The 15,736-nt window shown below is 37.6% G+C and overlaps 1 protein-coding gene across 1 annotated transcript in view; it reads left to right on the forward strand.

The window, feature by feature from the left end:
• The window catches only part of LOC127448248 (anosmin-1-like), a 109,119-nt gene extending 95,039 nt beyond the window's left edge, over positions 1 to 14,080 (forward strand). The window contains exons 10-14 of the mRNA XM_051710643.1: positions 200 to 288; positions 1,244 to 1,415; positions 5,484 to 5,698; positions 8,553 to 8,691; positions 13,579 to 14,080. Of these exons, the coding sequence (XP_051566603.1) occupies positions 200 to 288; positions 1,244 to 1,415; positions 5,484 to 5,698; positions 8,553 to 8,691; positions 13,579 to 13,619 (656 nt within the window). The 3' untranslated portion in view covers positions 13,620 to 14,080. The remainder of the gene's footprint in view (positions 1 to 199; positions 289 to 1,243; positions 1,416 to 5,483; positions 5,699 to 8,552; positions 8,692 to 13,578) is intronic.
• Positions 14,081 to 15,736: the final 1,656 nt, after the last annotated feature.

The following is a 15,736-nucleotide window of genomic DNA, read 5'->3' on the forward strand; positions in this document are numbered from 1 at the left end:
GCTACATTGACCGTTTGGTTGAAAGATGGTTGCTCTGATTGAAATAAAAACATCCTTCAAACCATTTTAGAGCAAATGCATCAATCGAGATATGTGTGAAGTAATTTTCAAACTAAATCAGCCAGCTGTAATTATTGATGTTTAACTGGATGCTGTATTCAGTATGAAATATTAAGCCCTGTGTAATCTTTATTTTCAGAGCCATTCGTGAACCGTTACCACGTTCAGTGGACGCCTGAAAACTGCAGCCACAACCAGACCAGAGGACCGGAGAAATCAGTCACTCAGGTTTGTGTAATATTTTTCACTAAAAACCCTATTGTGTTCATGTGTATTTACGATCCAGCCAAGATCTGTTTGAACAAGCCTCTCGCTCTCCATAAACGCAGCCTCTTACGGGATTAAAGAGTCGTTTCTCTTCATTAATGGAAGCAAATTAGCCAATGTTGTTTCAGATGATGTGGACCACTGCCTAATAAAACACATGTATTAAAATAACATTTCCAGGAAGCAGATTAAATTAATCAAACCCTCCCGTTCCCACAGGAGCTGTAACATGCCTGTTTCAGTACGGTGCAGTGCATTCTTTACTGCGCTCTGCTCTGGTTGCTAGGAAGTGTGCATTGGTTTTCTACAGGGGTCTGAGAAACGTGAGCCATTCAGACGCGCTCCTCTAAACAGTAGTGTTCTGTTTGAATGCCTTGAAATGACGTACGTTCTGTCTTTGAGAGTTTAAACGCAGACTACATGGTTTTAATTTAAATTGCATTTTTATTTCTTCTTTATACATAATTTTTTTGGTCCACTATATGAAAATAACTCATTCCACCTTTGTTTATTGGACAGCCTGATCTCATGAAAATTACTGATCGTGGCAACATTTTTGTGAATCAAAATTACGTGCTTCTTCATTGCACGTTTCGTTGCAGTTTTCCAGTGAAGTGTCCAGCAGGGGGCGCCAAAAGCGAGCGAAATAGTGCCGTAATCAGACGAGGTTTTTAAGGTGAATGTTAGATGGAGGTTTTAATTAATAAAATGTACCTCCCTAACCTAAAACTTTAACCTAAACCTGACCAATAGCGTCTTAAAAGCAAATGCGACACTTCAGAAACATGCAAAGCACTTTTTCTGAAGCAACCACATCTCACGTGTCAGCTTGCGTGTTTGGCTGGGCTCGAACCTCGGTCTTCCAAGTTCAGAGTCCATGATAAATGAGTTTGATAAATGTTCTTCTCTTTTGCAGGAGAACTACATCAATCTACCACATCTGCTCTTCTCCTGCAAGTACAGAGTGACTGTTCACACGCTGAATGCCAAACAACGTTTTAAAGATGAGAGCACCACCTTCATAACGCCGTCCTGCGTGACACTCAGGAGCAAGAGCATGAAACATATTGCCTGTCCTGGAGACATGAGTAAGCAACATTCATTCATAGTTCTGCTCAACATTTTTTTATGTTTTCATTTCAGGTTGTGTTGCGAATTAATTTCAAACAATCTCCTTTATTGTCTGAAGATTTTTTTGGTACTTAGTTGCCAAAATGTATTGTGTGCTTCTAAAGCCACTTTAACCCTTGTGTTGTGTTCTTTTGTGCTAACACATTTTATGTTCCCGGTCAAAAATGACCGGCACTCTAAGATTGTTTATAAATCTCTCATATCGCATGTATTTTCACAACCTTTTTATCAGTTTCTTTTTTTGTGTGATTATGACAGGTTTTGTACTCCTTTTTTGAACATATTTTAAAAAATATGGAAAAAATAATAATAATTACGTAATAAATTAATAACCAGCTGCTTGATCTGAAGAAAATAGGTGTCGTTTTAAAGCTTAGAATCTGGACTTTACAAAGCATATAGCTGATCCTAACAACTTAAATAATGCTTTTTAATTTGCTGACAAATTAGAACTGTTTCGTTCTCATCATTTGCAAATTTATCACAACAATTATATTCAGAGTTGGTAAAATATAAAAAAGGTGAGATTGTTTTACTCAGAGGCCAAACTGCAGCGAGTATTATTGTATGAAATTCCCACAGACATGCATAAATATAATAAACAGGTGTCTTTTTGTCACATTTTTCCTTAATACTTCCTGAAACATACATGTAACATAGACAATCACATATCGTAACTTACAGCAGACAATCCAGATTCAAATGAGCCCAAACACAACATAATATGATCAGTAGATCTTGAAATATTCCTCAAAGACTGTACATGGAAAGATGATGCACAAGAGTGTGTGTGTGTGTGTGTGTGTGTGTGTGTGTGTGTGTGTGTGTGTGGCAAACACACATCCACATATGTGCTCATCTAAAGTATTGTGATGCTCCTGAACACTTAATATTTCTGTATTTTGTAGTCTATTCCATTCATTTCCAATGACCGGTCATTTTTGACCGGAAACACAACAAGTGTAACAAAGTGAAATAAAACCAATAAAATGTAAAGAAAATGGTAAATTTTTTGTGTGTGTTTTCAGATACCATATGTGAACAAAGTCAAGGAATTGTATTCCAATTTGATTAAGTAAAATAAAAAATCGTACGAAAAAAATAGTTGTCCAGGTAAAAATGATCAGGACACAACATAAGGGTTAAGAAATACACTCTGTTTGCAACTTGGTTCCAAAGCTTCATGCTACTATTCAGAGGCCCCGTTTACACCTGATATTACCATCTGTCTCGGGTGATCAATCACACTGATCGCGCATTTGAGACTCATGTTGCTACGAGGTATACAGCAGCATGTCTCACCTGACCACTGGTGATCAGCAGTGTTGGGTAAGTTACTCAAAGAAAGTAATCCACTACACATTTCTAATTACTTCTCAAAAAATAGTAATCAAATTACTATACTGATTACTTCCAAGTATACTCTTGTTTCTCTCTCTCATTTTTTATAATTCTCATTATATTTCTGTTATTTTAGAAAGAAGTGTAATCAAAGTAATGTACTTAAAAGTAATGAACTTAATTGAAAGTCTGGATTCTGATTACTGATAGGAATTTAAAATGTAATGCATTACACTACTTTAATCTTAATTTGTTTATTGTTACAATAGATAACACCCAACCATGCTGATCAGATCATCCAAAATGGTTCGGTCGATTTTGACCGATCTGAGGCCACGTCCATACTAATATGTTTTTGTTTCAAAACGCATTAATTTCGCTACGTTTTTATGCATCTCATCCACTCTAGAACAAACTTTCCTCCAACGAAAAATGCTGAAGAAGCACGCTCCATTACCGCATACATTAGAAAACGATGACGTTTGGAAGCTGAAAACTTAGTGTGGGCGTGGCCTGAGATTATCGTCAAATGGCTGATTAACAAAAAGTGGAAAACGCTGTTCTAGTTTGGATTAGAGGTGAAAACAAAGATAAATTAATGCATTTTCAAATGGCCTTAGATGCTCTTTGTGTAATCCCAAAATCCAGAGACAGGGTATTCACTTGAACATAAACATTATCTGTATTTAATGTTTAGTGAATTTTGGGTGGTAATATTATGTATAATAAGTCATTATTTGATTTCACTGTGCTGTTTGGTATTTATGTTGGCTTGACAAAGCCAACACACTGTGTTATTTTACAGACATGGATTATGTTTTTACCAAAATCCCTAAACCAAGACCAAAATTATCAACTGTAACTCCTCCTAGACCTTTCAAGCTACATCCACCAAATTTGGCACAGACCTTCGGACTGTTCTGACTTGGGTTGCTTTTCTAACTGATTGGACTTGCGGTTTTCCTGTTACGGACAATTGAAATCCCAAAAATCCCATAGATTTACACTGATCTGTCAGTCTGTCTGTCTGTGTCTGTCTGTCTGTCTATCTGTCTATCTTTCTGTGTGTCTATCTATCTATCTATCTATCTATCTATCTGTCTGTCTGTCTGTCTGTCTGACTGTCTGTCTCTCTATCTGTCAATCTGTCTGTCTGTCTATCTGTCTACCTAACTGTCTGTCTATCTATCTGTCTGTCTATGTATCTATGTGTCTGTCTGTCTATCTATCTATCTGACTAAATGTCTGTCTGTCTATCTATCTACCTAACTGTCTGTCTGTCTGTCTGTCTATCTACCTAACTGTCTGTCTGTCTGTCTGTCTATCTGTCAATCTGTCTGTCTGTCTATCTGTCTGTGTTTCTATCTGTCTGTCTGTCTATCTACCTAACTGTCTGTCTGTCTGTCTGTCTGTCTATCTATCTATCTGTCTGTCTGTCTGTCTGTCTGTCTATCTGTCAATCTGTCTGTCTGTCTATCTGTCTGTGTTTCTATCTGTCTGTCTATCTGTCAATCTGTCTGTCTGTCTATCTGTCTACCTAACTGTCTGTCTATCTATCTGTCTGTCTATGTATCTATGTGTCTGTCTGTCTATCTATCTATCTGACTAAATGTCTGTCTGTCTATCTATCTACCTAACTGTCTGTCTGTCTGTCTATCTGTCTGTCTGTCTGTCTACCTAACTGTCTGTCTGTCTGTCTATCTATCTATCTATCTATCTGTCTGTCTGTCTGTCTGTCTATCTACCTAACTGTCTGTCTATCTATCTGTTTGTCTGTCTGTCTGTCTATCTCTCTAACTATCTGTCTATCTATCTATCTATCTATCTATCTATCTATGTATCTGTCTATCTATATCTATCTATCTGTCAATCTGTCTGTCTGTCTATCTACCTAACTGTCTGTCTATGTATCTAAGTGTCTGTCTGTCTATCTATCTATCTGACTAAATGTCTGTCTGTCTATCTATCTACCTAACTGTCTATTTATCTGTCTGTCTGTCTATCTACCTAACTGTCTGTCTGTCTGTCTGTCTGTCTGTCTATCTACCTAACTGTCTATCTATCTATCTGTCAATCTGTCTGTCTGTCTGTCTATCTATCTGTTTGTCTGTCTGTCTATGCATCTATGTGTCTGTCTGTCTGTCTATCTCTCTAACTATCTGTCTGTCTATCTATCTATGTATCTGTCTATCTATCTATTTGTCTATCTATCTATCTATATATCTATCTATCTGTCTGTCTGTCTGTCTGTCTGTCTGTGTATTTGTCTGTCTATCTATCTGTCTGTCTGTCTATCTATCTATGTATCTGTCTATCTATCTATCTATCTATCTATCTATCTGTCTGTCTGCCTGTGTATTTGTCTGTCTATCTATCTGTCTGTCTGTCTATCTATGTATCTGTCTGTCTGTCTGTCTGTCTGTGTATTTGTCTATCTGTCTGTCTATTTATCCATCCATCCAACCATACATCAACACTCCAACAACTAGCTTGAACACCATAGCAATGCCTTGCAACCTGCCAGAACTCCCTAGCAACCACTTAGTAATGCACCGTCTGTCTATCTGATTGACTGTGTGTCTGTCTGATGTTTAGGCCTGTATAAAACAAGGCATTGTCAAGCCTACTGAAAAGTTTGTCTTGACAACCGTATCTAGTTTCTGTATTGTTTTGATTTCCTTCAGCAACATCAAAAGTTTTGGCAAAACCTGAAAATCTGACCGCATCATTCACCTTCTATGGTGGCAATGTGACAGCTCACTTCCTCTGGAGGGTGTCGCATCCACAACCACATCAGCCAATCACAGGCTTCCAGGTCACATGGGCAGAGGTTACCACGGAGAGCCGTCAGAACAGTCTGCCAAACAGCATCATTTCACAGTCGCAGATTCTGCCACCTGTAAGTCATCTCTAGTCACACTGTTATATCACTCTTAATGTACATTTATGTTCTTGACTGATGCTTTCATGGAAAACCGATGACATATTTTAATCCAAGACTGTAATATATGAAATCCAATAATCTTTTGTTGGGCCACATGTTGTTGACTTGAGGCATGTTGGATATTCTCTACAGCATTATCTCCTACTCATATCAGGATGTTATAAATGGAAATTAGAACTGGTGTTCTATTTGCTGACAATAGGAAATGAAGCAACATTGTGAATCTCTTTAATTTTTTCATTTATGTTTAATTTTCCTAAAGACTAGTTTCACAATCCTTCTTGTCTTCAGACTTGCTTGTGACACTGTTCAGTGGTAAGAGATGTTTTAATAGCATATCTGATGTAAATTGCAATAGCAACCGTTAGAGCTGGCTTGAATCTTGTTGGCTTCAATGGCTGTTTTGGTTGAAATGATGGTTCCTCTGATTGAAGAAGAAACATCTCCTTTTAAGCCACTTAAATGCAGATATATCTATATATTAACTGAATATCATCAAAAAGGCTGAAATATATGAAGCTTTATCATTCAGGACTGATGGGAAGGTTTGTCTTATTGTGTGAATAAGAGTGTGATATTCAATACAACTCTTCAGCATGATTGTGACTGTGTGATATTACTTTTGTACTTGTTCTATAAACAAGAAGATAATATCGAGTAATCTACAATTTAGACACAAAATGCCCAGTTAAAGGAATATTCCTGGTTCAATACAAGTTAATCTCAATCGACAGCATTTGTGGCATATTGTTGATTTCCACTCAAATTAATTTCGACTCGTTCCTCCTTTTCTTTAAAAAAAGCAAAAAGCGATGTTCCAGTGAGACACTTACAATGGAAGTCAATGGGGTCAATTTTTGGAGGGTTTAAAGTCAGAAATGTGAAGCTTATAATTTTATAAAAGCACTTACATTAATTCTTATGATAAAACTTGTGAATTATTTGAGCTGTAAAATTGTATAAATCGTCAATTTACGGTTTTAGGGTTTATGGCATTACATCGTCATGGCAACAAAATTGTATAATTGTCTATATCTTTCCACAGATGTGGTTAGTAAGTGATTTTATCACAGTAAAATCATGTTAACACACATATTGTTTATGTCTTGTGTCTATACTTTTGAAACAGTGAGTATTTTAATGTTTACAGATTATTGACCCCATTGACTTCCATTGTAAGTGTCTCACTGGAACCTCAATAATGCCACAATACAAAAAATCGTAACTGTCCTAAATGTACACAAAATAAAGCCTATTTTTAGAGTAATTAAGATTTTTTTTTTAATTTTGACATTATTTTTATTACAGTTACTCCAGGGGCGTAGGATCCATAATAACTGGACCGATGTTTGACATTTTTAAGTCATTAAATTATACTGTATGATCATTTTCCTGTTTAATATGAACATTTTCATTCATACGTGGTTTCTACATTTTAGTTTTTGTTATGAAATATGCATTATGCATAAAAAATGCGGATGTTTCTTCAAAATTCAGTTGATATCCTTTCTTTCAAATTATAGCACATACTCTAAAAAATTCTAAATATATAAAAAAATGTCATTAACACTGACTATCACCCCTGGAGTCGCGAGTTCGAATCCAGGGCGTGCTGAGTGACTCCAGCCAGGTCTCCTAAGCAACCAAATTGGCCCGGTTGCTAGGGAGGGTAGAGTCACATGGGGTAACCTTCTTGTGATCACTATAATGTGGTTCTCGCTCTCGGTGGGGCGTGTGGTGAGTTGTGCGTGGATGCCGCGGAGAATAGCGTGAAGCATCCTCACGGGCTACGTCACCGTGGTAACGCGCTCAACAAGCCACGTTGATAAGATGCACGGATTGACGGTCTCAGACGCGGAGGCAACTGAGATTCGTCCTCCGCCACCCGGATTGAGGCGAGTCACTACGCCACCACGAGGATTTAGAGCGCATTGGGAATTGGGCATAACAAATTGGGGAGAAAATAAAAATTCATATTGCGAAGAGAGGCTGATGAGATTTAGAACGTATCCCCCCCCCCCCAGTTTTTAGATCACTCCTACGCCTCTGAGTTCCACACATTTTACCTCTCTAATTCTCAATACCGCAGTGAGAAAAATTATGTTCATTAGTCTTATTACCACAATAAAAAATGTTAAAAAAAATGTACATTTGCTGATTTTAATATTTAAAATAATCGTACAACAGCATCTTTTAAAATGTAATAATAATTTCTAGTGTTGTTGGCTCTAGTTTCTACACATCATACTTCCTCTTACATCAGCGCTGTCAAACATCTGCCAGATGCTCCTAACACGCCATTTATAACGGTATTTACATCTGTGTGCTCAGTGTGGCCTTAATTGTCTCCAATCAGACTGAAATCAATCAGATTCCCTCAGTCCAGGAAGAAGCCAGAGGGAGAAGTTTCCTTGCAAATGATTTTTTTAAATTCCTCTGATCTTTTCTCGTCCGGGAGAATATTAAGGACAGATTAGTCGGCGTTGGACAGTTACCAGATTGGTTTCATTTATTAATTAGACTAGATAGACATGTTTATGAATGCCTGTGTGATTATTTCATTCTTTCGAATGAGAAAAAAGCTGAAACGCTTCCAAAGAACTATTAACTAACATTAAATAAAGATGCTGTGAGACGCCTCATGTCAAAACATCTCCTGGAGAAAGTTCTTTTGTTTATAGTTTTGTGTTCTGGTGTGCAGTCAGACTGAACTTGATCATTATATATATATATATATATATATATATATATATAGTGCTCATCTTTGAGTCGTCTCAATAGTGACCTTGTGTTTTGTGTTGTTTGTCAGGATCATAATCTGCTGGTGGTGTCAAACCTTCGAGCGGCTTCATTCTACAGGTTAGAGGTTCAGGTGATCACGGCCGCTGGAGAAGGTCCTGCGACAATGAAGATCTTCCAGACGCCGAACCGACCACCACTACAGCAAAGTAAACAAACTGTCTACTGTGATTTAATGTCACGACAAACTGTGTTTGTTACCAGAGGAAGTGCTTTGGTTTGTAAAGAAGCGTAGAAACAATCTGAACCATTTTTATGAATACACTTTTCCATTAAGGGCCGATTATTGGCCCCTGAAGTTATTTGTCAGGGGCATTTTTTACTTTTAAGAGGGCATGTTTTAAAGCATTTTTTTTTTTTTAACAATTTAAAATACAATGACATGCAACGCTGTCATTTTGGCATATTTCAGTTCATTTTTTTTTATTTCTGTCTTGCTTTCCAGTAAAAATACCTAAAATGAAGATGCATTTGAGAAGCCTTTTTTGTCTTGAACCAAATGTAGTAACTTTTATTTACCAGTGGGGTGAGAAAAAAACCTCGATTCAAAGGGAAAACAAGTTTATTTTTCGTACCCCATTGGCAAATAGTTTTTACTTGTTATAAGCATAAACTCCACCAAATTTAGTTTGATTCTCTCTGAAAACAAGACATGAGATCTGATGCCATTCTGTGCATCTCAACTCATTTTTTCTCATTTTGATATTTTTGCCAGAAAATAAGACAAAAATAAACCATAAGAAAATTATTTTTTGCAGTGCAGCTAATTTAAACGTACATCGAATCATTTCATTTGATATTGTGTGTGACTAGGTCTAGAATGGGATATTAAGAAATATATCAGATTTTACAAATATGAAATAGATTAATTCAGTCATTAAAAACTGGTCATGGAAAACCTGGATATAGTGTATCAGAGATTTTATAAATTGTGTTATCCAGGCCTGCAAAAGTCATGAAAATTTCTGTAGTGAATTTACAGTCATGGGAAAAAGAAAGTACACCCTCCTTGAATTCTGTGGTTTTACGTATCAGGACGTAATAAAAATCTTCTGGTCCTTAGCAGGTCTTAAAATTAGATAAATACAACCTCAGATGAACAACAACACATGACATATTACACCGTGTCATGAATGGAGAATCCATGTGTGAAAAACTAAGTACACCTTATGATTCAGTAGCTTGTTGAATGACCTTTAGCAGCAATAACTTCAAGTAATCGTTTTCTGTATGACTTTCAGTCTCTCACATCGTTTTGGAGGAATTTTGGCCCACTCTTCTTTACAACGTTGCTTCAGTTCATTGAGGTTTGTGGGGATTTGTTTATGCACAGCTCTCAATCGGGTTGAGGTCTGGACTTTGACTGGGCCGTTGCAACACCTTCATTCTTTTCTTTTTCAGCCATTCTGTTGTAGATTTGCTGGTGTGCTTGGGATATTTGTCCTGTTGCATGACCCAATTTCGGCCAAGCTTTAGCTGTCGGACAGATGGCCTCACATTTGACTCCAGAATACTTTGGTATACAGAGGAGTTCATGGTCAACTCAATGACTGCAAGGTGCCCAGGTCCTGTGGCTGCAAAACAAGCCCAAATCATCACCCCTCCACCACCGTGCTTGACAGTTGCTATGATGTGTTTGTGCTGATACGTTGTGTTTGGTTTTCGCCAAACGTGGCGCTGTGCATTATGGCCAAACATCTCCACTTTAGTCTCATCTGTCTAAAGGACATTGTTCCAGAAGTCTTGTGGTTTGTTCAGATGCAACTTTGCAAACCTAAGCCGTGCTGCCATGTTCTTTTTAGAGAGAAGAGGCTTTCTCCTGGCAAACCTTCCAAACAAACCATACTTGTTCAGTCTTTATCTAATTGTACTGTCATGAACTTTAACATGCTAACTGAGGCCTGTAGAGTCTGAGATGTAACTCTTCTCTGAGCATTGCACGGTTGGACCTCGGGGGGAATTTGCTGGGACGTCCACTCCTGAGAAGATTGGCAACTGTCTTGAATGTTTTCCACTAGTGAATAATCTTTCTCACTGTAGAATGATAGACTTTAAATTGTTTGGAAATGGCCTTATAACCCTTCTCAGATTAATGGGCAGAAACAATTGCTTCTCTAAGATCATTGCTGATGTCTTTCCTCCTTGGCATTGTGTTAACACACACCTGAATGTTCCAGACCAGCAAACTGCTAAAACTTCAGCTTTTATAAAGGTGGTCACACTTGCTGATGATCAATTAATCAAGGGGATTTGATTAGCAGCACCTGGCTACTACTTAGCCTCTTAATTCCTATGGAAGCAGTAAGGGTGTACTTAGTTTTTCACACATGGATTCTCCATTTTGGCTTTATTTTTGCTCAATAAATCATGACACGGTGTAATATATCATGCGCTGTTGTTCATCTGAGGTTGTATTTACCTAATTTTAAGACCTGCTAAGGACCAGATGATTTTTATTATGTCCTGATACGTAAAACTATAGAATTCAAGGAGGGTGTACTTTCTTTTTCCCATGAGTGTATATTTGTTTTAGTTTTTCCACTGCTGTAAAATATTTCATCAGCTAGGTATGTTCTTGTGTAGAGAAAAACTTGCTCACTAGCCACGCTAATGTCCGAGTTGATGAAAATCGTTCTTTTTAATGAAGTAGTCAAAATGGTTCATCAGCCTAAATGATTCATTAGCACAGTGGTTCTCAATTTTCTTTGGGTTTTCCTCCCTTTTGAAACTAGAAAGATTTGAGAGGCCCATGGGCCGGTACACCATGACGTGACTGCGTTCACCTTTGTGCGCTACAGGACGCTTGCCAGATTTGGTTGCATTTTTCAAATTGATGGAAGAAAAGTTTGGAGCAATGTCTGACATGGCCAGATTATAAATTATGAACTGATCCAAAAATCATGCGTTATTAATAGGAATGTGCATGGTATTCAAATACCAAAATCACTCTTCGGTTATTCTGCATGTGTTTAGAGGTCTTCAACCCAATCTGAGTCCGACAGTACCTGACCAACCTTCAGGTTTGGGTCAGTTTTTCAAGTAGGCTATAGGGCGAGTTACGGGCTGTTCACACGTTCATCGAGGCCATGTAAACACGCTCTGGATGGACGTCTTTGATCATTGTGCCACAACTCACTGTTTACTTTAAAATAACTTTAATATTTATAAATGCATCTCGAGACACCTGCGTTATGTTTCACCATTTGTTGCGCTGCATCAAGCTTTTTCAGCTCAGGTGTCACAAATCGACATTCTGATAAAGTTCATGTTGCAAAGAGGATTTAATGTGACTGTTTCACATGAATCCAGATTGTTTCAGCGCTTCATAAATGGTGAGCCAATGTTGTTCCCCCTTTTGCTCTGGTGTGCAGACAGTAATTACACAAGTTAATTTCGGAGTCATTAAAAAAATCAAAGCATCCCAAAGAAGTCCTATAATCAACGAAATGTTACCGTGCACATATTTAGGGTATTAAGGCATCTTTCTCATTTTCATTAAACATTAAATGCATGCAGGACATTTTAGAGTCCTCTGTACTGTTGCACGAATTCTGTCGCTTATATGAATTTAAACCAGGGTAAACTGCACCTTATCTTTGTGTTTGGAAGCATTTTGCGAACCAGACGCTGTTTTCTGTCCTTCATATAAACGCGCTGCACCTGTGAGACGCAGATTGCCCGAGCGCGCACTCAAGTGTCTGTGCTCGCTCTACTGTCGTCCAGCATGCATTCGGCCGAATAAATGGTATTTCACACAAGGCTGACATTTACGTGGATTTATAATAGAAATCTCAAAATAAATAAATAGTTGATTTAGAGCTCGGGGCCCTTTGGGTTTAGAGGCCCCTGGGCAACAGTCCAATCGACCCAGTGGTTAATCCGTCCCTGCCTATAGACAAATGTGTAGGTACTTACTGTACCTGAAGTGTTTGTAAATGGTCACTAATATTAAACATTACTGTACTTCAGGGCGTGCTGAGTGACTCCAGCCAGGTCTACTAAGCAACCAACTTGGCCTGGTTGCTAGGGAGGGTAGAGTCACATGGGGTAACCTCCTCGTGGTCGCTATAATGTGGTTCTCGCTCTCGGTGGGGCACGTGGTGAGTTGTGCGTGGATGTCGCGGAGAATAGCGTGAAGCCTCCACGTGCGCTACGTCTCCACGGTAACGCGCTCAACAAGTCACGTGATAAGATGCACGGATTGACGGTCTCAGACACGGAGGCAACTAAGATTCGTCCTCCGCCACCCGGATTGAGGCGAGTCACTACGCCACCAGGAGGACTTGGAGCGCATTGGGAATTGGGCATTCCAAATTGGGGAGGAAAAAAAACCTTTACTGTACTTACATGGTACATACATGGTAATTATGTTGTACTTCCAGACAAGTGTGGGGTAATGACAGGCACTTATGGCATACATACATGGTAACTTATACGAAACATTACTGTACATACCAATGGTACTTACTGTACATGGTAAATATGTTATCGAATCCAGCACCCCTGTTTCAAGTCTACCAAAGCCATTCGATAGTGCTGTGTATGAAACAGACAGATATTAAATTAAATAATTGAAGTTAAAGGAATATTTCAGGCTCAATACAAGTTAAAGGGATGAGTTGAAACTAATTTATGTGGTAATCAACATTATCCCACAAATGCTGTCTTTTGAGCTTAACTTGTATTGAGCCCGGAATATTCCTTTAATATACTGAAATCTTCCTCTTTTCACATCTAGCATGCAGAACTTCTTTGTTTACATAAGCGCAGTGAGCGCTCCGGACGCCATATAAGTAAAAGGCCGAGGAAAATAAATTATGCACATTGGTTCTGTCATGTTTTGTCACCATGTGTGAAAGTGGACGAGATTTAAGAACAATAACCCCCACTCTTTGAGACCCGTTGCATTAGCAAATGCATCTAAATTAAAATGACTTAAAAATCTATAATCATTAATAACAAACACCTGGAAAAGTATGGGACCCCTGTTTATAATACATGTGATTTATAAGTCTGTACGTTTTTGTTCCTCACAGAATCTCGACATCATCAGAAGTCTGCCATGGAGAAACACTGAACACGTCAGAAACACGCAACTCACCGTGCAGCCGTTGATCGACGCTCTAGTCGAGGAAACGGCACTGTTAAAGGTCTGAGCTTCGTTCTCTCTTCACGCTCGTCACTATTCTCTACAACGCCATTGATTTACAAATCACAACGAACTTTTGCCAGAGCGCTCTAAGAAAGTTGAAGTCAAAGCGATTTGTGTGAACTTTGTGAATTTGAGTTGAAATGATTTGTTTTGTGTTATAGAAGAAAAACAAGCGTGAACTGAATTAGGGGCAGAACTCTTATAACACAGTATGAGCTATTCATATCACATTGAAAGTATATGTCACAATATTGTTATTTTTGCTTGATATTCAATTTAAAAAATGGTTCATATCTTAATAACCATGTAATAATGCCTATTTCGAGAGAATCCAGTGAATTAAATAAAGAAAAATACGATTATTCACAACAGATTAATTAAAAATACACCGTCATAACAGCTCACAGACCCAGCAACTAAGATAATGCATGTCAACGTTTTTTCAGGTGTAAATATTTCACTAGTCGCATCTCAAACTTCCAGTCAGCTGGCCCTCAAATCCATCTGTGTTACCCCATTATTAACATGTTAGCAATATTCAATTTAAAGATTAACAAAGTTGTTTTATTAATGAAAATAGTACTTCTGCGTGTTTGTTTTTGATAGAAACTGTAGAGTTATTTGTTGTGGCGCAGTCAGTGAATGTTGATATTTATTTATGTGTGTGTATTGCAACGCTTCATTTGTTTGTATGCGAGAATGTGTGTGTTTTCCATGTAGCAGCAAGTCCATGTTATTTAAACCTTTTGTAAAGACATCATGTAAAAAAACCTGAATTGTACATAATATAGTCTGCATGTCCTGTTATTTCCATGAATAGAACATGTACATACTTTGAAGTAATAAAATAATCCCTTTTGCTTCTTTGCCTAATCTGTAGTCCTGCGTTTGTCTTTTGTGCCCCGTGAAGGACAATGACTATGTGCAGAACAGCATACTAACATACTGTACTACTCTTATTACTACTTCTTTTGGGTCCTTGACAAACGTAAGTAACTTACTGTGTTTGTTGGACATGGTAAAAATTAGAAATCTTTTAAAAATTTAGTTTGTCAAGTTTGTTTAAGTGTCAAGATCATATAAATGTATTATTTGTGTACATGTTGGTGTGTGTCCACAAAAACATTTGTAGAATTTCTACAAATTTATATATATATATATAATGAGGCCTGGTATATATAATGAAGTTTAATTTATTTTGTTTCAAGTTTCATTTTTTGGGCCCTATTTTAAGAACGCTATGCCACAAGTTTTAAGCACAAAGTCAATGGGCATGGCCATGAAGTTTTGGTATTTTCATGCAAGCATGCGCTAAGTCTAGGCGCAAGTGGGTTTGGCGAAATTGCGCCTGCAACACAATAATGGGCTGGGTCAAGTGTAATTTCATTCTGAGGTTCTTCGCGCGATTTCCACCACTTGCATCCGATTATAGTCCTATTCCCTGTCAAGCACCAGCGATATAAATAAATACAGCACATTCATCAGAAGTTGGTGGTGTTAATGGACTGTATGCAATGAATTAGAAGAATTGAAAATTACGTTCTTTCGTGCATTAATTGCATTGACGATTGTCGATGACAGTGACGCTCCTTTTACACGCATAGAAAATGTGATTCTTGTCAGAATTTGATGTAAGCTCAGTTAAATTACGGAGAATTATTAATTAATTATTAATCATTTTCATCTATTGACACACACATCATGGCTGGTATTAACAGTGATTGTATAGGCACTTCTACCGGTCGATTTTTATTTGTAAAAATTAAATTAATTTATTCAAACAAAAATATTTCTAAATACAAATTACACTTTAAACAAAACGAAAATATAATCACAATAACGAAATGGTACAAAAATCATGCCAAATCCAAACATTTTATCCTCTTCTTCCACCGGCACGTTCTGCAGTGACTTAAAAATCACTCTACGACAACAGGTGGAAATTACTCGTAGACTACAAGTTTATATACAATAATAATAATACATATAAACATAATAAAAAGAATCCATGACATCTAGAAAGTTTAATACAATACTCGAGC

This window comes from Myxocyprinus asiaticus, chromosome 11 (assembly GCF_019703515.2).
Source record: "Myxocyprinus asiaticus isolate MX2 ecotype Aquarium Trade chromosome 11, UBuf_Myxa_2, whole genome shotgun sequence".
NCBI lineage: Eukaryota > Metazoa > Chordata > Actinopteri > Cypriniformes > Catostomidae > Myxocyprinus > Myxocyprinus asiaticus.